The sequence below is a fragment of the Dermacentor variabilis genome, chromosome 3 (genome assembly GCF_050947875.1).
Source record: "Dermacentor variabilis isolate Ectoservices chromosome 3, ASM5094787v1, whole genome shotgun sequence".
Taxonomy (NCBI): Eukaryota; Metazoa; Arthropoda; class Arachnida; order Ixodida; family Ixodidae; genus Dermacentor; species Dermacentor variabilis.
The window spans coordinates 43,895,049-43,922,162 of NC_134570.1; the positions used below are offsets into that span (position 1 = coordinate 43,895,049).

The following is a 27,114-nucleotide window of genomic DNA, read 5'->3' on the forward strand; positions in this document are numbered from 1 at the left end:
TTACAAAACAATGCGCGGTGTGGTATAAGCGAGCAAATCGTACGCTCGTTCTCAATGTGGGAGCGCGTTACACAAGAACTGCCCCGCCGCCGCACGTAAACACACAAACGTACTTACGGAGACAAATTGCGCCCTTGCGCAACGTAACCGAGACCCACCGGCAAAGCGAAGACTCTTTTGTGAACTCCCACACAGACGCGCCGCCTTCTTTTTCAATTGTTCGGGCCTACAACCGCCACAGCGCTAGCAGAAGGTTGCACTGAGAGAAACGAAATAATAAAGAAAATACATGGGAGAGGCACACGCGAGCTTTCAAGGCACGACTCCTATTCTTCTTTGTAATCGAATTTCACGGCGCGACGCGGTGAGTAGAGAATTTTATGCGCTCTCACTTTGAGCGTTTTTTTCCTTCTCCTCAAATTATGCACGCGTTCGAGGCCCGAGCTCTCTTGCGTCCTTCCCGGAGGACGGCTTTTCGTCGGCGCTTTTGTTCCGTTTTGCGACAAAGCGGACGAGAGTGAGTGCGTCGTTGTTTTGAAGCGAACTTGGCGCCCGCTCTATGAGGTCAACGAACCCGTTATGCTTGTCCTGGCTCCGTCTTCGAATGCGTCCAAATGCGCTCAAATGCGTTCTCGGACACTTTTAATGGTACACCAAAGGGGAAAAAAATAATTTGAGCCCTGTTTGTAAATTACCGTTCCACAATACAAAAAAAAAAAAAAAAAGAAAGTCAGTGCCCTTCAACTATGTGAAGGAGGATGGCCAGCTAAGCTGTGAATGTGGACCCTTAATGGCGAACTGCACCTCCGCCGCGGGTCGGCTCGGTATTGCACTATCTTCGGGATCGGCCCGCGTATGAAAAATTGTTGGTCTATGCCCACGGAGACGAGATCCGCCAGAACCAAGCCCCCCCCCCCCCCCCTCATAAGCAGCTTCGCTGTAAAGAAAAAGAGAAAAAAAAGAGGCGGGGGGAATCTGTTACCGTGAATAGAGATTTAGTAAGTCAAAAAAGACGACAATACACAATATCCCGCCTTGAACTTCTCATATCGTGCAGTTCGCTGTGACGTCATGAATTTTGTCAGCGTCTACTCGGGCAAAGTTCATTTTCTGTCGGTAATGAGGGACTACGTTGTATCCTATATAAGAGGCCCGACGACGGAAGTTCAGTAACATTTACTCAGCTACAAAGGCCCAAATACAAAAAGAAAGAAAAGAAAAAGAAAGCATTTAAATTAGTGTACCGGTGCTAAATTATAAAAAGAACTCTTTCATTGCACTTTCTTTTCCAATAATGAAACTATTACAGCAAAATTAACGAAAAACAAAGCGTTAAAACAATGCGTAGTCATTCTAAATTGATTCAGAGTTTTCATTTAGCGTCCTCTTAAAGCTCTTCACAAGTTTGTCACGCACTTTAAGCTCCATAACCCCAGACAAAGCCCGCTGCAACTAACAACGGCAAGTGATATTCAGAAAGAGGAAGCGGTGTGTTTCGTATATACGGGACGCGACACTCCGGAAACTTATGCTGTCAGACTGCAAAAAAGTTCGCAGTGATTCGCGCATAGAGTGTGTGGGGGAATTATACCACAAGCTCTCTGCATAGTGATTATGCTTTCTACGCGCACATTAATGGCCTACCTAAGTAATCTGATTATTTTTATTATTTATCAAACAAAAGAAACAACCTGTATTGATGCAAAGTGGTCGGTAACGTGTCCACAGATAGTCTTTAAAAACTGTCAAAAACTGTCTCAGTTTCTCTTTACGAGAGCACGTCTGGCGCGATCATTGGACGAGGACGCGGGATGAATCCTTGCGTGTTGGCAAACCGTTTCTGAAGCTTATAGTGCAAATCCAAGCGAGGCCGTGGCACGTGGCATAGTGAATCGCAAATTACGTAGGCTTCGGCGCCACTCAACGTGTTTACACAACAAGAGTACGTAATCTGTCACTGACACGACGTATATGCGTCTGTTGATTGTTGTTCGTTTCCTTTTCTTTTTTTCTTCACCTCCCGTGCCCCCTGCACATTTCCTGGCAGACATCGACGAGTGCCAAGACCCCAACGCATGCGGCCTGCACGCCCAATGCATCAACGTGCCCGGCAGCTACAAGTGCGTCTGCCCCGACGGATTTACCGGGGACCCCACGATCGAGTGTCACGGTGGGTACTCACACATTGCCGTATATACGACGCGTGTACCCCGGTGCTGCACCGTGTACTCTACGGGCGAGCATGTGACGCGTATGACGCAAACACATGCGTCACATACGCTTACCTTTATGTGACGCGTATGTTTCTTTACGCACATGTGCGGGCGTCCGTTGGTGTCGGAAGGAAAGGTTTTTTTTTCGTTCTGGTTTTAGTTTCGTTCCACTGAAATAATGTTGCGTTCCGTAGCTGCTCCGGGACGAAGAAAAAAAAGAATCTCAACGATCCGTAAAGGTTCATAAAGGTTTTGGGTCGCACGAAAAAAAATAACGAAGCAAGGTAAAGGTAAAAACGTAGCACTTATTTTTGTCAATAAGTGAGTTATGAATTCTGAGATCATGCCCAGTGCCTTGAGTCAAGGCACCGAGCAGGATCTCAGAACTGTCATTGAGTGTACTCGCCGAAATGCGAGACCGCCGTTCCGATAAAGCCAACTTAAACGAACATTAAACGAACGATCAAACTTCGTTAACACAACGTTGTACCCGTAGAAAAAGAAACGATAAGCTCTTCAACGCGCAAGCGCTGGGTTTTGCTACGATGTCGATCTGCTGGGGCACCGAGCGCCAGGATTAAATTAGTGGAACTACAGAGGCTAGAGGGTTAAAACCTTCTAGACTCTATAGTGGATTGCTCCATCGGCTATCACTCGCACTATCCCTGTCAGAGATACGCGCTTATGCGGACCCTTGGGATGCGCGCTAGTTCTGACGTTGCCTGAAGTCGGTTGTCGTTGCCTCACGTCCTTGAACCGAAAACCGATCAAAATATTTCGGTTTCACTCCGAAACAAAATAATAAACAACGTTTCGGTTACGTTCTCGTTCCGGTCAAAAATATCGTTTTTTTTTTGTTGTTGTTTCGTTCCGCTCCAACACACTGCACGCTTCTGTCGCCACGCGCAGTTTCAGAGGCAATTGAAAGCACAGACTCCCGAAATCCGCGAGCCTTATCGACTCCATTGGAAACGCCAATGGGACTCGCTGATTTCAATTGTCCTCGGTTCTAATGCTCGTTGAAAGCGTAAGCGTGAATGAGGGTGTATGAGAAATTCGAAGCCCCCTTGGCTGTGCCTTCTAACAGTGTAGAACGTGAAACGCAAATCGACAGAACATTTTACTTATTAAAACCTGCATGGTGCGTTTGCTTTAATGTGCGATAGCTGGGATACCTGGAGATCGCTGGGAGAGCCCTTCGTCCTGGAACGCTACGCTGGTAATTGTCAAATTCCGCCATATTGTCGAATTCTGTAATGGCGGCACTTCGGGTCAATCGGGGAGGGCGTAGCAGCCCTCCGGGCCAATCAGCGCTCACAATATGGCGGAATTTAACAATGTCCAGAAAAGTATCCCCGCTAGGGTGGCTAGAATTCTTGCCACCCTATCCTCGCAGTCGACATATGATGATGATGATGATGATTATGATGATGATGATGATCCGCGGCTACAGACGTCGACGAGTGCCGAAACGACCCGTGCGGTGCCAACTCGGTGTGCCACAACCTGCCGGGCGGCTTCGAATGCGAGTGCCGGCCGGGATACAAGCCGCTGCCCGGCCGCGCCCACCACGGCTGCGTGGACGTGGACGAGTGCCTGGACCCGCACTTCCCCTGCGGCGCGCGGGCCACATGCGTCAACGCGCCCGGCAGCTTCTACTGCCAGTGTCCGCCCGGCTTCACCGGAAACCCCAAGATCGCCTGCCAGGGTGAGTGAGCCTGCTCCACTTACAGTGAGTTGACTTGGAAAGAAAAGTATACACCGGCACATCTTTTCTCGACGTTCTAGAAACTCTTCATACCACTGGCTTCCGGCACGTATAAGCAGAAGGCACTTAGCAAGTGTCATTATCATCATAAAACTTTTACAAGTAGAAAATGCCGTGTCAGTGATTCTTTAATGATCACAAACATTTATGAGATCATAAACGCACTCCTCGCTGAAGTTGCAACGTCCGTCGGTTTGTTTGTCAGCAGAAGTGATACTGAACAGAGGAAACTATTTCTCTCGCGAGCGCGGTTTGAGCTCACGCCCTTCCGTCTTGCGAATCGAATCCCCGAAGAGGTTTTCGAATCAGTGCAATGCACGAACTCTATTTTCCAGCTGGTTCGTTTCGTTACGTCCAGGCAGGCACGCAGCGGCAACCGCATACAACGCAGTGCGAACCCTGTCGTAGCAGACGGAAGCGCACGACGCGTTCACGCTTGGTAGCAGACGACGCGGTTGCGTGTGTACATCGTAGCAGACGTATACGCGGCGTCCCGCCGCGTTGCCTCCCAGCTCGAGCGGCTCAAGGCCTGTTGCACTGCGTGCGGCGAAGATGGCGTTCCGCTAACAATGGGAACGAAGCGCATAACGAACCTCGCCAATCGGGAAAATGAAGAGAGGACAAAGAAAGCGCACGCGCGAAGGAATTCCCTCTCGCGTTAATTGGAGCCGGCGACCGCGAGACGAGGCGACACCCGAAAAGCTGAAAGCGAAAGCGCGTGTGAAGTGGCCGCCATTGTTCCGTCGCGCCTCCATCTGCCAAGCAATGGCCAAGCACGCGTCACGTGAGCGGAGCCGCGTCGGTCTCTCTAGCGGCGGATGCGCGCGTGATGCAAACTGTTTTCTCTCGCTCAACTTCTAATCATTTTCTCATTTTTGTTGTTGTTGCTGTTCTTCGAGGACACCGTATGTAAAAGAGAACGAGAAACGATGTACGAAGAGATGCGAAACACGCTAAAATGAGAAGGAATGTCGAACCACTATCCCATTGTGGTCCATAATACGCTATTATTACAGAGTTCGCTTGTGCTGAAGGTGGGGTGCGGTGTGTCTTAATGAAGTAGATGGGTTGTTGAACAAAGCACGTGTAACTTGACTTGCTTCGCGTGTTATCTTACCGAGTTTAGTCGCCCTTGCGTGTTGTGTAGCCGTGTTATTTACGTAAGGAAAATCGTTTGTCCTGTGCACAATTTCATCTATAGTTTAGTATCTCAGTAGCAGCTCGCGATTTTTTCTTTGGCTAACCTTATTTACCACACTTAGACCTAAATTTCATCGCTTTAAGGGTCTCACGCGCACCTTAACGAAGAAGAAAAAAGAAAACACGGCGTCTAAACTGACAACTCACTTCTTTCATTTTCCTTTTTTTTCCCATACCATGTCTGTGAAGCTTTGAAAGAACAAAAATATATTTATGCAACTTTCGGTTCTGAAACCACAAATTAGTTTACCTTACCTTATATCCGCCTTAGGCTGCTAGTCAAGCATCATTACTACTCACCAATCTTGTCATACTTCGCACACATTTTTTGACGCTCCTTGGGTTGTATACCCTACCTTAACGTAACCCTCGCCTTAGCTGTGTATCGAGTTTACTTAGATTAACTGTTTCTTAACTGAAGTGACAAATTGCTGGGGAAAAAAAGGAAAAGAAAGAAATAAAATCTCGAATCCATAATCAGGCTTCCAGTAAGTACTGTTTAACCAGGAGCGTCGTGTACGCGATTCGGGAGCCGCTGTATGTGCTGAAGCCCTGGCTTCGTTTCCTGACATGCAGACATCAACGAGTGCCCGCACGCGTGCGGTGCCAACACCGACTGCACCAACACGGAGGGCAGCTACTTCTGTCGCTGCAAGCTGGGATACATCGGCGAGGCACAACTGTCGGCTGGATGCCACGGTGAGGAAGACGCGCCGCCGCACACGTTACTCTACAAATAAAGACAGGCAACCGCGTTCGCACGTGCACGTTGATAAGGAATGTAAATATTTTGAAGCCATTTGTCTCTGGAGGCCGGCTGCAAAAGAGTCGTGCGACGCGCGTGGTGGACAAACTTCGTTGCAGCCCCGTGTAGCGGAATTTTTACTTATCTACATAGACACACTCGTAGCACGAAGTTTCACAGCGTTAGCGCTTTAACCAGCGTGGCCGGATCCCGCGCCACTCGGGAACTCAAATCAGTATGGTTATTCGCATGAGAGACTTCCCTCTATCGATCCGTACCTAAGGCCCCACTTCTGATATTCTTCAAGCACACTTTTAGAAGCTCATCCTTCCAGTATACAAAGCTTACAATATGTGATGGCCTTCATCGATTGGCAATTCCTGCGGCGGTCTTCTCCTTATCACGCTTATCGCTATAGCGTGAATGGCGCACGTCCATACGCCGCCCAATCAGGAAATGTTCGCGCGTAAAAGAAATTTTGTGGACACTGACCTCGGTCCGTCGACTATACGCACCGGCAGTATCGATGCGTTTCTTTTTGGGAAACGGTTTCGCCAGATCTACGGTGTGCGTGTTCGCCATGCGCACCGGGAACCGAATTCACCGTGATTTTTTTTCGCAAGTGCTGCCGGCAGCATTTGATAATGATATATCCTTCATTGTGATTGGCTAGCATCTGATCTTACAAACAATTCTACTGTAAGAACATTTTTCTTTTATATACAGGCCCAGGCTACCTAAAATCGAAACTTTACACACTGCCCTTTTGCGTTGGCATGGGAATTAATTGACGGGCATATAATACCCGCGCCTACGCTAATAAGAGCCATGTTAAATAATATTCCGGCTTAGAAGACGCGAAAATAGATAGCTCTATAAATACCGCCACCTCAACCTTTTTCTTCCCTACCCTGCGATGCAGACCTGGACGAGTGCTCCAGGCCAACCGCGTGCGGCCTGAACGCGGTATGCCTGAACGACGTGGGCTCGTACCACTGCGCCTGCAAGGAGGGCTACTCTGGGGACCCAAGGATTCAGTGCCTCGGTATGTGCGCGTCAGGTTCCCCTCTTTCGGAATCGCCGAAACCAACCGCGTGCTCAAATGTGCCTCGCCCTTTCTTTTTTTTTCTGTACTCCCTCACCCGAATTCAGACGTGGACGAGTGCGCCCAGAATCCCTGTGCCATCGGAAGCCTGTGCTACAACAGTCCCGGGAGCTACCGATGCGAGTGCCCCAAGGGTTACACCGGGAACGCCTACCAGTCGTGCGAGAGGGGTGAGAGACACTATACCTTCTCCTGTGATCTGTTTTACGCTATTCTCGTAGTCTTAGCACTTCATTCTAATGAGAAGTGTACGCAGAAAAGTATGTGCAATGCAATGATTTGTGTTGTTGCCATGTCATAGCGCTTCTCGTGACATGTCGTTTACGCCTGGCGGCTCAGTGAGCTGTGTGTCCAGCTGGAGAGCCTGTACTTCTGGCCGGCTAGAAAGAAACGCAAATCCTCTCTTTTTCACATATTTTTTATATATTTCCTATTTTGAATAACGCGTTCTGGTACTCGTGCCGTTAAGTACATATCCACAGTACTTCACTGGAATACCAGCTCCACGGGAATAATTCAGAAACGATACCGTTTCTGTTGCCGCAGTTCTTCGCATCGGGAACAGGCGTAGCACAGGGACGCCACGCTGTTGCGTTTGTTATTCTAGCTACTTCAAATTATATGACACAAGCTTCACTTAATTGTTTCCATGTTTCTCACTTCTTCGTACGCGTCTCGCACTTGCGTGACCTTCCGCAGATATCGTTGGCGTGGAGTGCACGACGTACCACGACTGCACGGAGAACGCTGAGTGCGTTAACAACTTCTGCCAGTGCAAAAAGGGATACCAGGTGTCGCCCAACCAGAAGGAGTGCATCGGTGAGCAGACGTCCGCTACGCGAGCTTTGTTGGCATTACGTGGCGCAACGTGCCGCTTGGTACTACGTGGTATTGTCGCCTGGTACCGTACCGTACGGAGTACTAGACGCCGGGTGTGCGCGGGCAGTCGCCCCGGCCCGCAGGCATGGCCCAACGGCGCAGCTCATAACGCGTCGCGCTGTTTTCGAGTATTGGTATGATGGGTATTTCAGTGTCGTTGTCGTTCGTCAAATGTTTCTTCGCCGTCGGACGCAGTTGTAACAGGCGAAGCCCACCTACAGAAGACGTGATTCCGCCTTAGGTGTTTAGCGCTAACAAGTAGCAAGAAAATATATGAATTTCGTTCCTAAAGCTTTTACAGCCAAACATATATTTCGCGTGGCTCCTTCGCATTCTATTTCCACGGCGTACTGTTTATGTGAACTTAAAACGTGTTTTAACGATCAAGTGCTGGCTAGGACTTTCGGAGTGCGCAAAAGAAATTCGGCATTTAATCTCAATAACGACAAGTAAAAAAGAAAAAAAGAACGTATGCGACGCTATTATAAAAAGTTACGTTCTTGTGCGCTGCCGTCGATTTTCACATTTATGTTTAGCAGCTTACAAATTCTTTTCACCGTCTCAGCTGGAGGTTACGGCAAGCTGGTTTCACTGCAATATGACTAACGCTGCAGCGAAGCTCGCAATCAATGAGGCGGGTCGTTGGAGGGGGCCTCGAAGATGAGGAGCACGGGACAGACAACGATGCGTCACCCGTTCACGGGGCTTGATTTTGCTTCTTTGAAGTCCGAGATACGTACTTTGCGGGCGCGCTCGACGGAGTCACCTGGCAACGTGTCACGCGTTCGCGTCATTGAATGATCTTGAGACTGATCACGTCAATTATTTGTCCCTCGATTATTATTTCAGATCGAAACGAGTGCCTGTCTCGCGGTACTTGCGGTCGAAACGCGGCCTGCGTGAACACCGAGGGTGGATTCCTGTGTCAGTGCAAGCCCGGATACGAGAAGATACACGCATCGCCGCAGAGCCGCTGCCGAGGTACGTGTGGCGCGGGCTGGCGTTTGCGATCGACCACAAACGTTTACGGACCGCGGAATCTCGGGAAAACGTTGAACTTTCCGAGCAGCACGTGGCAGTAGTCAGTAGAACCGTACGTCACAGCGCTGTTCGCATATTACGTAGGAGAGGCTGGAAATGCGAATATACCGGGCTGCGCGTTGTGAGGCTGCGGTGACGTTCGACGTTTTTGTCCGATCCCGTGGTCCGTAAACTTTTAGTGGTCGACTTCACATACCGCCAAACGCGCGCCTTTTCAAAGCAGGAACCCCTTTGATGGTGCTTTGTAAGAACGCTCAGCTCTGCTTCATTTTTGCCGCGAACTGTACGTGGAATATTTCGGTGACCAGTCGCTAAGTGATGCAGTTTTGCTTATTACTTTGCTCATCTGAAGTTTTGTTGCGCTTGCGTTTTCCTGTTTCTTCTTTTTTTTTCAGGTTTGACAATAACTATTAAATATATAATTTACTAATATGTATGAGGCAATGTTAACGACACTATAGCGGTCATCCTAGGTGCGACAGGTTCTTGCTTTCCTTTTGAAGCGACAACGCAGGATTGGAGAAAGCGAGAGCTTAAGTTTTGGCTGACCCTCGAAGAAGTGGGATGCGTTAGGACAATACTATGTTTCAGTCACGCCGAAAGCGACGTTTACTTTCAAACTATTTTCCTCCGGCGTCACAATTAATCCGTTTACCTGTTGTAGGCTAGAACACGGCGACTGTAAGCTACAGCGGCGCGCTGTTCTTATGGGATAACTAGAAAGAAAAAAAAAAAGATCACTCGATCGAATAGCCAATAAAAGAAAAAAATCCGTCGGCAACTTCAGCTCAGATATTCACCTTATTGATTGACCAATTAAGTCTTTCCGCTGACGCAGATCAGCTGACAAGCAGACCATATAGGTAGTGCCAGAATCATTTAGTACTTGTTATAATATCCGTACGTTTAGTCTACGTGCCCCCCTTTTTTTTTCTCTAAAGACGTGGACAGTTCTGCCCTGACGCGGTGTGGTGTTTAACTAGCCAACCGGAGGCGTCACAGCGGCAACGCACCTCTAAATGCTCATTCTCTTTGCGCGCATGCGCACAGACGTCAACGAGTGTGTGACCAACCCGTGCGGCAAGAACGCCAAGTGTGCCAACACGGACGGCAGCTACCGCTGCTACTGCCCCGAACACCTCATCGGCAACCCCAAGGAGGCGTGCGTCTGTGAGTGTGCATCTTTTGCTAGTTGCGCGCAGTATACCGCGATGGTAAGCTAATGAAAAGAAAAAAGAAAGAAATAAACGCGCTGCTTTCTAACTTGCTTGGCGGATTCTCAAGCGGGAAGTAAACAGAATGTGTCCTCACGGTGTCCTCACGCACGATCGTAGCGCTGGTGGGCTCAAGCGAGAGCCGCAGAATGCGTTCTATCAGTGAAATCGCCGCGTCAACGCCATTAGAATCTCAAAGGTGCATGTTATATACATTAACTCTTCAGGCTTTTTGCGCACACCCGTTCAAAGGCACAAGTGATCAGAAAGTCGCGAATAGCATGCGAGGTGTCATATATTATCCATTTCCGTGCTCAGCCATGTATACGAGGCGTTCAATCAGCAAACTATACATTTAATATTGCACTGCAGTTTTTTTTTTTTAAGGCTGCGATTTGTTCGAAACGAACTGCAGTTATTAGGTGACACCTCGCTCTGTAAGAACTGAAGACGGTGTGGGTGCGTCGTGGTGGATAATGCGATTTGGACTGGAGTCGGCAACCTCATTGCGAGGGAGTGGCATGTTACCGCATACTTATATCTCATTTTGTGAGAGCACTTGTTTACAATTGCGTTCTTTAGATTCAGTTGTTGTCCAATCGCGTGGCCTCCGCGGTGTAGAACATGCCAGAGTTTATCTTTAGAAGCAGCTGCTCAAACTTGCTCGGATTAGTAATGTGCTAGATTCACTAAACGTTTATCTTGACGTCAATTGCTTTTTTTTTTTCGTATCAGTTATATGTCACGAGCACGCGACTCATACAGAGGACTGCGTAAAGAAAAAAAAACTTATGAACGGAAGCAAATGCCCCTCGGCATAGCGTGCCTGGCTGTGCGCGTGTGTTCAAACACGAGGGAGAAGTCGGGATAGACCTTTCTTGACGCCTATTTCCTTCTTTGCAGCGCCCTGCGACATGGTAGAGTGCGGCCGCCACGCCACCTGCCAGGCCAACGGCAAGGAGGCTGCCTGCGTCTGCGAAGTCGGCTTCACCTTCAACCCGTCCAACATCCGCGCCGGATGCATAGGTGAGCCCACGGATGAACGGTTTGCAGTTGCAATGAACGCCCGAGATGTACCTTAATTGCGCAGCTATGGAAGGCGAAGTGTATGAAAGACCGCACGAAGCGTAACGGGAGACCTGTCCAGTAATAAGCAGGTTGTTTGTGGGATGTAGAGGTTTGTGATTGCGGTTGGTTAGCAGCCGCTGCACAGTCTGGCTAAAGCGTCTGCTCTAGCCAGACTAGGAGGGTGCGATGGCGGGTGAATATGTCTAGGTGACCATTGCTCCACTTATTCACTTCCTTACAAATTTCAGCAGGTGGATGAGCCAATGTATTTAGCAAGCGCCTTCTTCCGGATGCCAATGTATTTAGCAGACGACCTTTCCATCAAGATCTCCCTGGTAGTCGCCATGATATCTTCTAGACTGTTTCTAAGCACACGCCATACTTCTGAGAGGAGGTGCTCTCTACATACAATGTCTTCCTCTACTGGTCTATACAGCTTGTTGTCTATATCGTTTGCCTAGGGGTGGGCGTAGGAGGGGAGTGAACGTGAACTTACGGAAACACCGCAGCGAGGCGTTCGCGCACGCTCGGCCCACACCCGTCTGAGTCCGGCGTCGTCCCTTTCCGTACACGCAGACGTGGACGAGTGCAGCGTCCACCAGGGCCCTTCGGGTCTGTGCGGCCAAGGCGCACTGTGCAGCAACACCCCGGGCAGCTACCGGTGCTCGTGCCCGCCGGGATTCACGGGCGACCCGTTCCGCTTCTGCGAGGACGTCAACGAGTGCGACAGACTGCTCGGGCCCAGCGGGCTCTGCGGGCAGGGCGCGCTGTGCGCGAACACCCTGGGAAGCTTCACCTGCTCCTGCCCTCCTGGTTACTCCGGCAACGGACGCGTGCGCTGTCACGGTCAGTGCGCATGCGCGGATGGACACGTCGCGACGTTCTAGATGCTAAAGCATTTATTTCTCTTGTTGTGCCCCCAGTCTTGGGGTACGTACGCAACATTTCCTTCAGGTTTCTTTTGGAGGCCACGTGGTGAGAAAGCCTTCCGAAAAAGTCGTGAGAGGGCGTGCATAGAACCCCTCTCAACGCATCAACCTGGCACCTAATGTCTGGAAGGCTATAGTGTTTGAAAGTAAGAGTGCCATATGACTGAAATTAAATCTTGCGGAATTCCTTGGTTGCTTCTAAGGGGCATTTTCACTGCGACGACATTGAATACCGAACAGGGCCTTTAAATACATATGTTTCTCGTGGTTGATGGTCAGTTTTATTGCAGTGTACGACGGCTAGCTGAAAATATTTTTTTTCATTATTAATTTTACTTTTTTTAACGGAAATTTGGAAATTTCTCGCACACTTGGCAAGCGAGTTTTGCAAGCGAGCTTCTCCACAAAGCGATGCGGCAGTGCGCTCTGCGGTGAAGCTTACTTGCAAAATCTCTCATTGTTTTGTTTTTTTCGTAAGACAACATTATCGCGATTGTTTCAGCTGCAGAGCGCACCAGTAAATTTTGGACATTGTTTTCAATTGATTTATACGAAAGGTTAATTCGTTTATTCGCCCTGTTTCTAGGTCACGAGCAACAGTCTTGATTCGTGTATGACACCAACGGAATCTAACAGGATCTTCGGGATCTAAAACCCCTTAAACTTCGTAACGTACTGCCACGCTTTGAAAAATGCCGCCTCCTCCTCGTGCGCTCTGGACGACGCTGCGTCGCTATTGGCCTAATAGCATCACGTGGGCCCTCGCGCCGTGCATCGCCGCCATTTTTGCTCGAGAAGCGTCTACGGAGTGGCGAGGAGCGCATGCTGGCGCCGTTGCTACGCTCGAGCAGTGCAGGCGGCACCACGGTCGAGGAGGGAGCGTGAAAGAGAGGATAAACGAGGAGGTGTAAAGGAGTAGGAGGAGAGTGTCACTACTTTACGAAGTTTAAGGGGTTTTAACGGGATCGGCTTTGTTGCGCCACTGAGGCAACTGCGGCCGAAAATGCGACACATGAACAGTTGCTTTAAATTAACAAAAAAAGTTTTGGGCCTTAATAATAAAGACTTTAAGTCGGCGTATTACCCATTATTCTGTAGTCCTAACGAAGGAAGTGTACTATTTCTGCGCACGACAGAATACGTAAAATCGCCAGGAAACACTGTGCCTGCGACGAATGGCGCCGTAAAGTTTCGCTTGTTTACAACAATCTTTGCAAGCTTGGCTTTTGTGTTCGTTTGGGCCCTGTGAAACAGGCAGTCGCTGTTTCTCTGTGCGCCTGTGTGCGGTACTGTGATGCCCGAATCAGTGGCTGTCCTTGTAAGTAGTTGGCACTTGTGGGGGATCGCAGTACTCGTGCCCTGATCGTGCAGTTTCGTTTTTCCCCCTTTGGGCGGGCTAATTCGAAGGGCCGTTGGTATCTCTGCGTAAGGTTACCCGTGTAGTCTAGTGTTCATGATCCGGGTGAGTTGTCATGCCAGCGTTCAGTTGTCGATTCCTCTTCGCCTACAACGAAAAATACTTACTACCGGTTTGCTTCGCATCTGGTAAAGTGTCATGTATATCGCGAGCCCTAGTTGTTTTGTTTCCTCTCATGGCTAAATAAAACGCGCCTTTCTTGCACTCGATAAGTTGGCGCCGGCATGCCGTACGGCGTGAAGTGCGCCATAATAATCCTTTGAACGCGTGATGTGCAGATATCAACGAGTGCGCCCAAACGTTTGGACCGAACGGCAAGTGTGGAATATCGGCCGTCTGCACGAACACGCCCGGGAGCTACCACTGCAGGTGCCCCCCAGGAACGTCCGGAGACCCGACTGTCCGTTGTAAGCTATTATGCACCGCTCATTTTTTTATTTTTTATTTTTGCAGAGCTTTGTGTTTGGTGCACTTTTTGCTACAGCATAAACTGACGTTTATCACACCCGTGGCGAGATCCTGTATATTGTGAATAGAGCAATGAATATATTTCAGAATGAAACTGTTTGCTTGGCCCTCCAGCAGGTCAACTTATTGTAGTTTACCCGTTGCTTCCATTTCCATGTGGGATGACAGGTGTTATTACTTTTTTTCTTCTTCTTTAGTTTCTTCACCTTGGCACCGATTTGTCCACTTTGTCCTCAGTTTCTTGTCTTCGTTGTTTTTGTCTTCGAAGGACTACTCTCTCGATTATGGGCTGCTTTGGACATATTAGATAAAAAAGGATTGTTATTAGATTAGGAATAAAGTGCAGTGCATTCCCTTTAACAGCTCAGTCCATCGTAAGGAACCAGATCAAACATTCTCTTTTATTTTTCTTTCTTCAGGTGTTCAAGTTGTCCAGTGCGATCGAGACGATGCCTGCCCCAACCACGCTGTCTGCAGGGACCACCAGTGCTACTGCCCGTCACCCAACTTCGGAAATGAGTGCCGACGTAAGTTGACGTAAAATTTTTTTTTTTTTTCTTCTCAGTATTTCAAAACACTTTATAGAAGCTGTTTTTATGCACACATCCTCTTATTTGTTCTCCTTTCGGCAGATCCCTGCGAAGACATCTTCTGCGGCGCACACGCGAAATGCCAGCTTGACCATGCAGGCGAGCCGATTTGTGTCTGTGCTCACGGTTTCACCGGTCAAAGCAACAGCCTTCCCGGTTGTGTTGGTGAGCAGCTTTTCCTTTCTCGCTGTGGCTGCTGCTAACTTAACTCAGTGGCTGTGGTGTGCTGCTGCTGAGCGGCATGTGGTCACAGGCTCGGTCCTTGGCAATGGCTGTCACGTGCTGATAAAAATGGAGCATAGTAACACCCACATCCACGGGTTTGGATTCACCTTAAAGAGTTTTGGGCAGCTGAAGATAATTCAGAGCATCTCGCCCTGTGTGTCTAATACCCTGGATATTGCTTCTGGATGTTAAAACCCCTCTGTTAGTGACAGTAAAGAAATTAGCTGACTACGCCGTAGGTTCTTTTTATCTCTTGACAACTTCCCAGCTTATGGGCATTGGTATCAAAGCGATGTTCCTTCTGGTATCTTGAACCAGGGTTTTTAAGGAAGTTGGCTGGCTGTAAAGACTGTGTCTTTTCTTTGAATGAGTTGTCAACAACCTGGTCCCGAATTCTCTTCGTACAGATGTCGATGAATGTGCTGGAACCCAACCTTGTGGCCAGGGTGCCCTCTGTCGCAATCTGCCTGGAAGTTTCGAGTGTGTGTGCCCACATGGATTCGAAGGTGACCCCTTCAGAGGGTGTTTGGCAAAAGGTGAGGCGATTTGGCTCCTTTAATTTTCGTCGTTATGCTATTCCAACTGCGATCACATGTAACTTGTTTCTAACTTATAGTGACTACCTGTCATAACTCTATCAAGAGATGTGATTTGGCAGAACATGCTTTTATGTTGACACATATTTCAAACATTGAACTGGAATTTGCTGATGGTGCTTGTGTTTCTGCAGAACAACAAGTCATCCACGGTTGCTCAACTGCCCGTCCGTGCCCTCCGCACGAGGAGTGCATATCGGTGGATGGACGTAGCCAGTGCGTGTGTCGGCGAGGCTTCACGTATGACACGTCGATTGCTAGATGCAGGGGTAAGTGAGAGTAGTTTTGAGTATAGATGTCACTCTCCTTGAAGCACGCGGTAGTGACCTAGCAGAGGGATATTGATGAAACACAAAATATGTGGATAATTTATAGGATGATGCCTATGAAATTGTACCAATATCTGAAATTTCTAATCGTATAGGAATGAATTTAAGCAACCTTTTCAGTCCCATGCTGTTAACCTCAAAAAGATAATGCTCTTTTCCTCACTTGTCAGTGAACACAACAAACAATCAACAAGCATCATGTGCGTCGTTGACAGTGTGCTGAACACAGAAGTACCAAAGCTTGAGTCAACATAAACATTCCTTAACTGCTGACTGTCATGACAGTTAATTGTAGCAAGTTTGCCACTTTGTCTCAAGAAAGAAAAAAGTGAATAAATCTAACAGTCATATTTATGCATACCATTTCTTCTCTTAAAAACAACATGTAAAGACTGACACATAAGAATATTGGTTAGGTTCAGCTTCCGTTCTGAACTCTGTTTCAGCATTGTCTCACATTTGCGTGGTTGCTTGCTTTCTCCCACTCCCTCCCCCGATACCCCCACTGGAAATCTTACATTACCTCACATCTTATCTTTAATTGTCTTTCAATATTTGTTGTTCCAGATATCAACGAATGCTCGGAGTTCAGAGCCAGCTCCCCTTGTGGCCTGAGCGCCTTCTGCATGAACCTGGAGGGCAGCTACCTGTGCCAGTGCCCACGTGGTCACGTCGGCGACCCGTACACCTCCTGCTACCCGGAGCAGATCGATTGTCAGAAAGACAGTCAGTGTCCTGGAAACACCATCTGCGTCAAGGACCGTTACCAGAAGGGAGTCTGCGGTTGCAAGCATCCCTTTGTTCAGGAGGGAGAGTATTGCATAAGTAAGTGTGCGCTTGTCACTTCAAACTCAGTGCTCCGTGTTAATGACGGCTTGTAGATGTTGCAAATAATGCTTACATAATTCATTTGTCTCTGAAACGCAAACTCTGACCCAATTTGTCCGCACTTAAGCTATTCTGAAGTAAGGGAAATGCAGACGATGTTGATGTTTGCCAGCTGTTAACACTTGATATTTGAAATTCATGTTTCTCATACTGGTGTCATAATTATGTTCTGTGGGTTCTTAATTTTTTTTTTTTTTTTGTTAATGTTCAGGTGTTACTATACCTAGTCTTTTCATTTCTTCCTTATATGACCGAGGCTCAAAGTGCACAAGTAAAAGCCCCATCTCTGCTCTGCAGGGTTTCCCTGCATTTACATTTTTCATTAATAGTATGCTTTGATGAATTTGTAACACAATAAAATCGGAAGTTTGACTAAAATAATGAGCGAATAAATATGCAGGAAGGTGTTGCCTATGGTTAATATTTTCCTTATTTTTTATTTTTGCAACTGTGTGTAGAGCTCCTCTTTTTCTATGACTACAGCTACACCAAACGATTATGGCGTTCATCTTAAAACAAACCTCAAACTTAAAGTGAGCATAGGTGTGTCGTTCGCTCCCTTAACAAGAACCTTGCTTGGTTGGTAACATTTGCCATACGTAGCATTCTCAAGTGAAAAAAAATGTTTCCCCCATTTCTCATGCACAGTGGTCAGTCGAAACTGCTCGACCACAAACCCGTGCCCCGAGAACCAGGAGTGCATCTTCACTGGCCCGAGCTACGGCTTCTGCATCTGCCCGAAGGGATTCACTCTAGAGGCCACCGGGTTTTGCCGAAGTGAGTCACGGCGATGTCAAAACTTTTTCTCATCACACCTACACGAGAAAGTACTGCAGAGCTGAGAGTTTCTCACTGTGCTTCCAGATATCAACGAATGTGAAGAGATCAGCGAGTACTCGCCATGTGGTGCCAATGCCCAGTGCCGCGATGCGGTGGGAACGTACCAGTGTCTTTGTGCACCGGGATATACTGGAAATCCTCGACAAGGCTGTTCACCCATTCGTAAGCTTCTCTCATGCTTTCTTAAAATTTTTGCAAGGAGTGGAAGCCAGCACATATGCTATCATTGCTAGTTATTAGACATATTCAACTATTCTCGAGATTTTTGCTGGCCCAACATGTTTTCAGCGCATTTTAAAGCCACGCCAAAACCACTGAGGGCACAATCATGAGGCATCAATAGTCAAAATGTACCCACGTTTTACATTCGGGCTGTTGCGTTACGTTGACGGGCAACACTACTAAACTGACATTACTGTGCTAGTCATGCAATTGCGGTTGCAGTGACTCTGTCATTTCTGTCCTATGTGGAGCCCAGTGGTGACCAGTCACAAATTGTTTCGAATTGCATAACATTCTTTTATTTACGTATCTGTTCCTACAGTGTCCCATAGTTCTCTTTGGACATTAAATAATGAAGCTTCGGTTAATTGAAGCTACTGACCATTCAAAAATCGGTTGTCCCTGGGGGTTTGCATTGACTTGATTCAAGTGTACTGATTCAAGTGGCACACAATTTCACCTGCCTCACTGCATAATTCTGTGTACAGTCTTCGTTGTCTTTGACTGTGAACATCGTCTGTTGCGCTTCTCTTTCGCTATAAAAGATATACACATGCCCTATTCTTCAACAACGTCATCAACGAGCTCTCTTTCACTTTAGGAATTCGCTGCCGGAACGGCCCAGACTGCCCGTCGAACGAAAACTGTGTTCGTGGACAGTGTCAGTGTCTTCCCCCGTACATACTGGAAGGCGACTCTTGCAAAGGCGAGCATTCTTTACTGTCTTCATAATTTTTTTAGATTCTGGCACTTTGCCCGAGTGTTTTGTGTTATTGACAGTGTCACCGAAGAAGCAATTTGTAGGAATGACAGAACAACCAAGATGCATTCACTGAAGATAGTAGTAACATGTAAGCTATGGAGTTATGAAGACGAAAACCATACGAGAAATAAAGTGTTTCTATTCAGTGCCATATCGCTTGCTTCCAGTCTGGTGCACACATGTGAGCTGCTGAGATTGAGGAGGGAGGAGAGCTCCTTCATTAGAAATCTTTCTCGCCATACAGATCCTTGTGCTTGGATCCAGTGTGGCCAGTATGCGACATGTGCCATCACGCCGGCAGGACCTCAGTGCCAGTGTAACCCTGGTTGCACTGGTAACCCGCAGACTGGCTGCTGGGGTAAGCTTGACGCTGATTACACTAGTTGCCTTTAGTGGAGTTAACGAGAATCTGTACTGCTCGCCAAAATATACCACGTGATAGACAATACCCTTATATGACCCTCTGGTGCTGCAAACTCAAAGCAAAGGGGGGAAAAAGAAAGAAAAAAACATGCTCGTGGTTTTTAATGTAGCAATAAAATAAGTTGTCGGGGTCTCTTGATGTTTGGTAGTTCAACATAGACAAAGACATGCAAAAGGCAGTTGCAGAAATATGCTGGCAGTCTCCGTTATTTTCCCTGATTTTATTTTGCTATTTGAATGAGCTAATAAGTGCTAACTAACCTCGCTATCACTCAATTTACCTTTTCAAGTCTGTCACTGGTTTTCTCTTCAAGATTTAGCATAAGTTTCACTTTCCAGCTAGAAAGTGGCTGCTTAAGCAAAATTGCTTTTATTTTCCTTTTTCTTTTCTCTTGCACCCACAATTATTTGTCTTGCTTAGGTTGTCCTCAGAAAAGGCTCAACTTCATTATTCCGGCCTTGGCATATTTTGCAGATGTGAACGAATGTACGTCAAACCTTCCAATCGACCCGAACGGCCCATGCGGAGTTGGAGCCATCTGCATCAACTTCATTGGTGGCTTCCAGTGCGAATGTCCACCGGGAACCACAGGCGACCCGTTTGGAGCTGGATGTACGTCAAATTGCTTTGTCGCTGCTCTCCATATCGCTCAACCCTGTGCCCTGTCCTGAGCTTGACTTGCTAAAACGGTGGCATCTTTATTTTGCAGGCCAAGGATCCGCTGCGTGCAGGTCGGACGACCAGTGTCCTCGCAACGCTGTCTGCGAAGCAAAAGGGGCCACTTGTTATGGTGAGCTGCTTTCCTTGTTTTTACATAGTGATGCATTTGAATCCAGTTTAGTACCTGATTTTCATACGTGGGATACAGTAGAACCCTGTTGTCGGTGCGATTTAGGATTTCCAACATTGAGAGCTTTCTTTTTAAGCAGTCACTTCAGTAGCCTAGTACTTCAGCAACCAGATTGCTTCAGTACTGAACTTCAGGCTGTTCGCAGTGTGTTCAATGGGGCTGGTTGGTTGTTGTTGGTTGTTGTTGTTTCTTTATGCTCATCAAATGGCATGAAGGCAGGTGTATCTAGAGACTAATTTGAACAAATTAAGTGTTTGTTTAAGATACAAGGAAGCTTTTCCTGTTGATAGCAGGTGACTCAGAAGTTTCCCAGAAGGACAGTGTTGTGTGTACCTGCAAGCTATCTCCATGATGACAGAGCACCAGCAGTCACTCATGAGGCACTTTTCTCACACATAATAGCACTGCAAATGTCACATACTAATCTTAGCTTAATAGGATCATTGGGTTTAGGCATTCACTACATCAAGGTCATTTGTCTTAAGAGCATACATGATCAATCAGAAGTGGTACTTTTATGTAATTCAAGCCTAATAATTGTGCCTAGTTATATCGTATGAGCAAGTTATGCCATGGGGGTTCAACTTGCATGCACCAACAGGTTAACAAGGAAGTTCAGTTGAGTTTTCGTGCTTTCAAAGTACGTGAAATTCCTCTCCGCACTTACATTCTATATATAGAAATATACCACCTCGTCTAATAAAATTCTAATTTTAATCAGTTTTCAAATTTTTATTGGCGGAAGTAAGTTGTGCATCATCTCGTCATTGTGTTACCTTCCATTGCTCTTCAGATCCTTGTGTGACATCCGAGTGCGGTCCAAACGCTTACTGTGAACCAAAGGACCACAAACCAACGTGCTGGTGCCGGCCCGGCTACGAAGGTGATCCCTACGACCTTGAGAAGGGTTGCCAATCACGTAAGTCGCAATCTAACGATGTTATTCTTGGGTTACGGATTTTTATCCATATTACTGTGTACTGTATTGAGGACTGACAAGTGACGATTTAGAACGCAAAATAATTGCAATAAACAGCGGGCACTTAGTGTTCTGCACACACGTGAGAATGTGGCAACATTGTGTTGCGTGTAAAGCAAGCAACAATAAGCTTGCTGTGGCCAAAGCTTGGATATTTCGAAATTCTGTTTAACTTAAGCTAGTCTCAAAATCCTGATTGGCCTTCCATGTTTCCAGTGCATCCTAAAGCAGCGTAATATAAGTAAGTGAAATGCATATTTCTTTTATTAGAACATTTTGGCTTCTCAAGTCAGAGGAGCATGGCCAGAAACTTCAAATTAGGACACTCGTGGAGAAATAAAGGGTTCAAACATGCCCACATTTGATATTCACGGTGTTGCATAACTACATAATAGTGTCACCAGTCCACCACAACTGGGGTGGTACATCTATAACAGAGTAGCTGCTCGGGCTGGTTGGTGAAAAGTTCTTTCGTCAAGGAAACACTCTGTCTTGTTGCCTTCTTTCCTTCCACATGAATTGTGTGCTAAATAAGGCTTTTCTTTGACAAAAGAGTGGTGTGTCTACATCTGTTTGTAAAACTGTTTCTGGTGATGTATATAATCTGTTCTAGCATTGCTGGGCGCGCATACCTGTTCATGTTACAACTCGTTATTCTTTTCCAGGTCATACCTTATGCAACTTTAGATGAATCGAACACGGTTCAGAAGTCTCTAGAGCGTTTAATTTAATTAGCTAGAATTGACTTAAATTGTGAAGTTTCTGCTGCATTTTCATAATAGAGCAGTGCCGACCCAACCTTTGTGTCTCTGCAGAAAGATATGTGCGTGGCTTTGAGATCAGGTTACTCTACTCGTCTTGTGCATGTGATTAGCCATGCATCATGAACGTATTGTACAATCATCATCATCATCATCAGCCTGGTTACGCCCACCACAGAGCAAAGGCCTCTCCCATACTTCAACTACCTCGGTCATGTACTAGTACATGACCGGGGTAGTACTAGTACTAGTATCGTACAGTATAGGTGACTAAATTGGAATTGATATTTTTTGTGTCTTTAGCCTTCATCACTCATCATGCTGTCTCTTTCTTTAAAACTTTCTCAGCATGCTCCAAGGTCTGGTGCGGCACCAACGCCCACTGCATCGTCAACTCGAGAAATGAAGGCGTCTGCAAATGTTTCGAAGGCTTCCGTGGGAACCCCTGGGAGGGAGGAGAATGCTCACCTGGTACGCAAGTCATCATTTTAAATAAATCAGCCCATCAATCAATCAATCAATTAGCTAGTTTTACGAAGCCTTCAAACGTTCAGTTGGCATCAAAAGTTCACGGGCCGTGGTTTTTGCAGAGAGTAGGATTTCCAAGGAGCTTGGGACCGCAGGCAGTAAAACCATACAATATTATGTTCTTTGCATATACTTGCGCACGCTGGAAATCGAAATTCCAGGCTGCATAGCCAGGCTGCAGAAATACTAAGTTTTCTATACAGTTCCATGGCCCATCAACTTTTAATGGCAACCCTATGCACTGTGTGGTATGTAGATATAAGAACTAGCTTCTGAGAACCATTACTTACTTAATGAAACTATGGAAAGTACTGTTTGCTGTTTCATTCTAGCAGGTTTCAGTATTTTGCAAAATCTTAATGCCTAGAATAATACTGAAGAATGTTTTCTTTTTTAATTGTGGCAATTATTACTTTCAGCTGTTCTTACTTGGGCACCAACCAATTTATAGAGTATTTTAATGCATGTGTCTGTTTCAATTACAATGTTAACATTTTCAATCACATTGTCAGATGACGCTCCTGAGTAGTGAGCAGTGTGTTAGCTGGCATCTGATTCAATGAGGTTGCCAGAATGATATCTTTAACCATTCTCTTGTGTGACTGAAGCAATGTCAATCATTGTAAGCTCTTCAGTATGCGTGCAACTTAGATTTACTTTTTAATTTTCTTTTACACCCAGAGTCGCACTGTTCAGAATCCAGGCCATGCCCCAAAGGCCAGGAATGTGCTGCTGGCTACTGCATAGGTTTGTTGACACTCAAATGACAGATTTTCAACTATTCTTTCAATTCACTATTACTTGAAAATGACTTGTTTACCTTTCTTTCTTCTTCATCAGATCGATGCAAGAACATTCAGTGCGGCATTGGAGCACGCTGTGACGAACAGACTGGTACCTGCGTCTGCCTACCGTACTTCCTGGGCAACTCGGAGGTCATGTGCGTTCCACGTAAGCAAGTTTACCGTCTTCCCGTTCATGACTGTGAGTTCAATGAGGAAGTGTGCAACATGGAAAACTGATTATATTAGAGCAGTTTGGTAAGATATTCACCACATCGTCTGTTTCCCCGCAGCTGTACTGCCACCTACGTGCAATCCGGGATGCGGATCTGGGGCACACTGTATGTACGCCGTACACAACAAGTGCGTCTGCAACCCTGGACTCTACGGAAATCCGTACACGGGCTGCAGTGAGTGCCTACCGCAGTTTACCTTGGACCAGATCATAGTGTTTCACTGTCCAGTACAGTACCTCCGTAAGAAGTTGCAGCACACGGGGTTGCAGTGTTTTAGCTGGGATAAGCGACGGCACTTCACTGCTTAGGATTGTGTAGCCGTGTGATGTTAGCAGGGTTCCGTCTGCCAGAAACTGGCCCGTGTGACCAGTACAAGTCACAGTATGAATCTTAGGGCTGGACTGTTGCGGAACCTTCTTGGTACATGTTCACAAATAAATGTGAGAAGAAGCCTGCCACGGAGTCTCAGTGGCCATGGCATTTCTCCGCTGAGCATGAGGTCACAGGTTCAATCCCCGATCACGGTTGACCACATATTGACGGAGGTGAAATGCAAGAACGCTTGCCTACTTTAGACTTAGGCGCGCATTAAAGAACCCCAGCTGGTTGAAAATAATGTGTGGCCCCCCGGTAGAGTGCATCTCACAGCCATTTGCATAGCTGTGGGAATCGATAAACCACATAGCGAGAAGAAGACACTATTCAGAAAAATGTATTGCGTTATCTAATCGAATGAGGTAGTTTAGATATTGTCCACCACCATGAATGTGTCCGTCAGGTTCTGCTGCATTCGTAGAACCTGTTCTTGTTTTGACATTGAGTACAGAAAAGAGTTGTGCACTATAGCTTAACTGTGGGCATTAATATCAAAGTTCTTTATCTGTATTTTGGGTTTGGCATTGTATCATCATACTTTTGGTAAGCGCACAACATTAACATGGACAAAAGGAAGAAAAACACGACAACACAGCACCGTGTTGTGTTTTTCTTCCTTTTGTCCGTGTTGCTCTTGCACTCTTAGCAAAAGTACGATGATTCCCAGCCAACTCACCCACCTTGCAATCTTGCTCTGGCATTGTATAACCTGGAAGGATGCTCTGTGTTTCTGTGTAGTGCATTTGTGTTGAAGGCTTTGAGCCAAGCATCTCAGGAAGTTACTGAAGCAGCGTTAGGTCACCTACGATTGAGATGCAGTGCGTGCCAGTCTTGTGCATTTAGCTCATCGTAGTCACACACAGCCAATTGTGTTTTCAGCTCAAGACAAGCCACGCTGCACCGCCACCACTTGCGGAAGCAATGCCCAGTGCCACGAAACGGGTGACAAAGTGGAATGCCGCTGCCCAGCGGGATTACAGGGAAATCCATTCACTCGGTGTGATGGTGAGTGTTGTGGATGCTACAGTGATCTGAAAATACCTGGTACTCTTCAGATAAAATGCATTCTTAAGCGCTCTGGACTTGCATTACTCATTAGGAAGGAGTTGGTATTCTGGGTTCGACCATCAACATGCTTGGTATTAGCATTAGGCTTTCTATTAGTGTTATATATACCTTAGTATAGGCCTAGTATCAGCATTTTCTTAGTATCAACTTTATTAGGCTTTGCATTGGCCATATCATTAGTACTCGAGTTAGCGCTCTGCAACAGGTTAAGAATAAGGCTTGGTAGGAGGCATAACATAGGTATATTTACCAGAGTTAGCATTCTGGTTTCAACCAGCCATGAACAGGTTTTGACTTGGGAAGTGGCATCAAAAAGCCACACTAGCAAGTAATACTGCATATGTTCCGAATAAACCATGCTATGGTCATTCTAAACTGCACAGTTATATCCACTGTTCAAATTTTTAAGTGAAGCTGGATTCTTTCTATTCATATTTCTTATTATGCTGCCTCAATGTAGAGAGCACCTTGCAAAATTCCGTGGGCTAACAAGCTTGCATGCAAAGCATGTCTCTACATGCATGTGCAAGGGGCACAAGCTCAGTACAGCTGCGTACAATTTTTCACTAAGAATTTCTTTATGTTTGCTCATTGGTTAAAGTCAGTGGCCTATTTCTCATTGTTATGCTGTCTAGGGGCCATTGATCAGTAGCTATAACAACCACAGCACCATATGTATAGCATAATTACTCCATGTCTTTCTAGATGCAGGTGCTTGTCAATTAAACATTGTAGGGCATGGCAACGCGAATGCAATAGCATTGCTTCATAACTATAATGCTTTACCCTCACCTCTTGCAGACATTGATGAATGCCTTGGTACTGGCAGCGTCTGTGGCACCGACGCTAGTTGCCTCAACACCTTTGGCAGTTTCAAGTGCATCTGTCCAGACGGAATGATCGGAAATCCACTGTTCGCCTGCAGTAAGTTTTGTTTTTCTCCTTGTTCTAATATTTTTTTTGCCAGAGCTCCATGAGCAACAGCACCTTGAGGTATAATAATTTATGCTATGCTTAAAACTGAGGATCTCACAAAAATCCCATCTAGTCAGAGAAAAATTGCAGTGTATAGTGTTTTCATTAGGCAATAAGCAATTCGTCCCACTCACCTAGAGCCTGAACTTTCCCAGAAAAGACACTAGCTCTAAGCATTTTCTTAAAAGTATTCAGCTTCGAGCTTCGTTTATGTTGCTTGCCATCAGGCATACGTAAATCTATATGATGCAGCACAATGAATTTTTTGTAGAAATTATGATGCAGGATGTGCCTGTTTGAAGTTTTAATTGTCTGAGGAATAATTAATTATGCATTGATGCAAAAGGACTATAGTAACAGGCTGTCTTTTGCTCGCCTTTGCTCTTACTTCAACACATGAATTCACACTTAATACTTGGCTTTTGTTCATTTCAAAAGTGCACTATGTGGAATAAAAGAGCAGGCAAAAATGGTGCAGCGCATCCAGTATGAAGTGCTCGCATATCATTATAATCCCTTGTTCAATCTCTGTTGGTAACTATAGTTATCATGTATCGGAAACGGTTGGCTTCGAGGACATCCTTTCTTCAACTACTGTGGGTCACCTCAAGCCGTCATCTTCCTGTGAACTTCCAGCTTGTTTTAATTGTGTAAAATTACTAGTTCCATAATGCGCGCAATATCTGCTTAATGCTGCGTGCACCACACCAGTGTTGTGTCTGTCTAGACTTGTATTCCACAAAGTGAACTTTTTAAAATGAGGTCATACCAACTGGCTTCATTCACAGCAATAACGTTGTTCTTTCATGCTGCCTTCGTGCATACTTCAAGATGTACGCAGGGTACGTAGGCACACTAGAGCTGTTTCAGTAGCATGGGCAAGAACACTGGGAACTGATCCCGTGCCTCGCTGTTTATCGATTCAGCTCCTCGGGGACCTGATACGGTGATACCAGGAGGAGGTGGCGGTGACGTACCTCCGCCGCCAGTGCTGCCACCCATCCCGGTCACCACCTTCACTCCTCCCATTCCACCCGTTGTCTGCAACACGGATCACGACTGTGGGCCTCTCAGTGTTTGCGTGCCTGGAATTGACAACCGCCGACATTGCATCCGTGAGTTGGCTGCTTGTGTGCCTTACGGAGGTAAAGATCTGCCTCTACTGCAGCAGTACCTCACTGCCTGTAGCTTGAACGTTGAACTTGGATTTCTGCATGAAAATATCTGAATAATGGCACTTTGAAAATAAACTGACTTCATAGGTGAACCTTCTTCCCTTTTAGTAAGTAAAGAACCATTTTTTTTTTTTTTTGCATTTGTCAACATCTGCACTTATGTCAAGGTTTTATGCGAATCCCACCACTATCACCTTCGAGATTACTTGACGCTAACTACTACTCGCTTCAACTTTGCCTTGAACCAAGACATTGATGTTTGCACAAGCCTAGTAAGCAGCTATGAAAGCACAGTTGCTCTAATTCAGAATTGCCCTTATAATTTTGGTCTGGCACTATACTGAAAGTGCCATGTCGCATTCTGCGAATATGCGCTTTACACATAAGATTTTTCTTTTAGTTTGCAGATTGCTGCCAATTTCTCGAAACCTTTCTATCATAAATTGTCCATTATGTCATGC

At 46.4% G+C, this 27,114-nt stretch overlaps 1 protein-coding gene across 1 annotated transcript in view; it reads left to right on the plus strand.

Annotated features, from left to right (window-relative positions):
- The window catches only part of LOC142575474 (uncharacterized), a 369,458-nt gene that overhangs the window by 270,593 nt on the left and 71,751 nt on the right, over positions 1–27,114 (plus strand). Inside the window, exons 7-36 of the mRNA XM_075684869.1 lie at positions 2,048–2,170; positions 3,667–3,921; positions 5,758–5,880; positions 6,849–6,971; positions 7,079–7,201; positions 7,731–7,850; positions 8,760–8,891; positions 10,002–10,121; positions 11,069–11,191; positions 11,810–12,079; positions 13,858–13,986; positions 14,467–14,574; positions 14,680–14,802; positions 15,270–15,398; positions 15,593–15,727; positions 16,355–16,612; positions 17,324–17,452; positions 17,540–17,677; positions 18,339–18,443; positions 18,745–18,858; positions 19,399–19,536; positions 19,634–19,714; positions 20,568–20,693; positions 21,863–21,985; positions 22,724–22,789; positions 22,883–22,993; positions 23,118–23,234; positions 24,315–24,440; positions 25,305–25,427; positions 26,405–26,593. Coding sequence (XP_075540984.1) covers positions 2,048–2,170; positions 3,667–3,921; positions 5,758–5,880; positions 6,849–6,971; positions 7,079–7,201; positions 7,731–7,850; positions 8,760–8,891; positions 10,002–10,121; positions 11,069–11,191; positions 11,810–12,079; positions 13,858–13,986; positions 14,467–14,574; positions 14,680–14,802; positions 15,270–15,398; positions 15,593–15,727; positions 16,355–16,612; positions 17,324–17,452; positions 17,540–17,677; positions 18,339–18,443; positions 18,745–18,858; positions 19,399–19,536; positions 19,634–19,714; positions 20,568–20,693; positions 21,863–21,985; positions 22,724–22,789; positions 22,883–22,993; positions 23,118–23,234; positions 24,315–24,440; positions 25,305–25,427; positions 26,405–26,593 — 4,080 coding nt within the window. The remainder of the gene's footprint in view (positions 1–2,047; positions 2,171–3,666; positions 3,922–5,757; positions 5,881–6,848; positions 6,972–7,078; positions 7,202–7,730; positions 7,851–8,759; positions 8,892–10,001; positions 10,122–11,068; positions 11,192–11,809; positions 12,080–13,857; positions 13,987–14,466; positions 14,575–14,679; positions 14,803–15,269; positions 15,399–15,592; positions 15,728–16,354; positions 16,613–17,323; positions 17,453–17,539; positions 17,678–18,338; positions 18,444–18,744; positions 18,859–19,398; positions 19,537–19,633; positions 19,715–20,567; positions 20,694–21,862; positions 21,986–22,723; positions 22,790–22,882; positions 22,994–23,117; positions 23,235–24,314; positions 24,441–25,304; positions 25,428–26,404; positions 26,594–27,114) is intronic.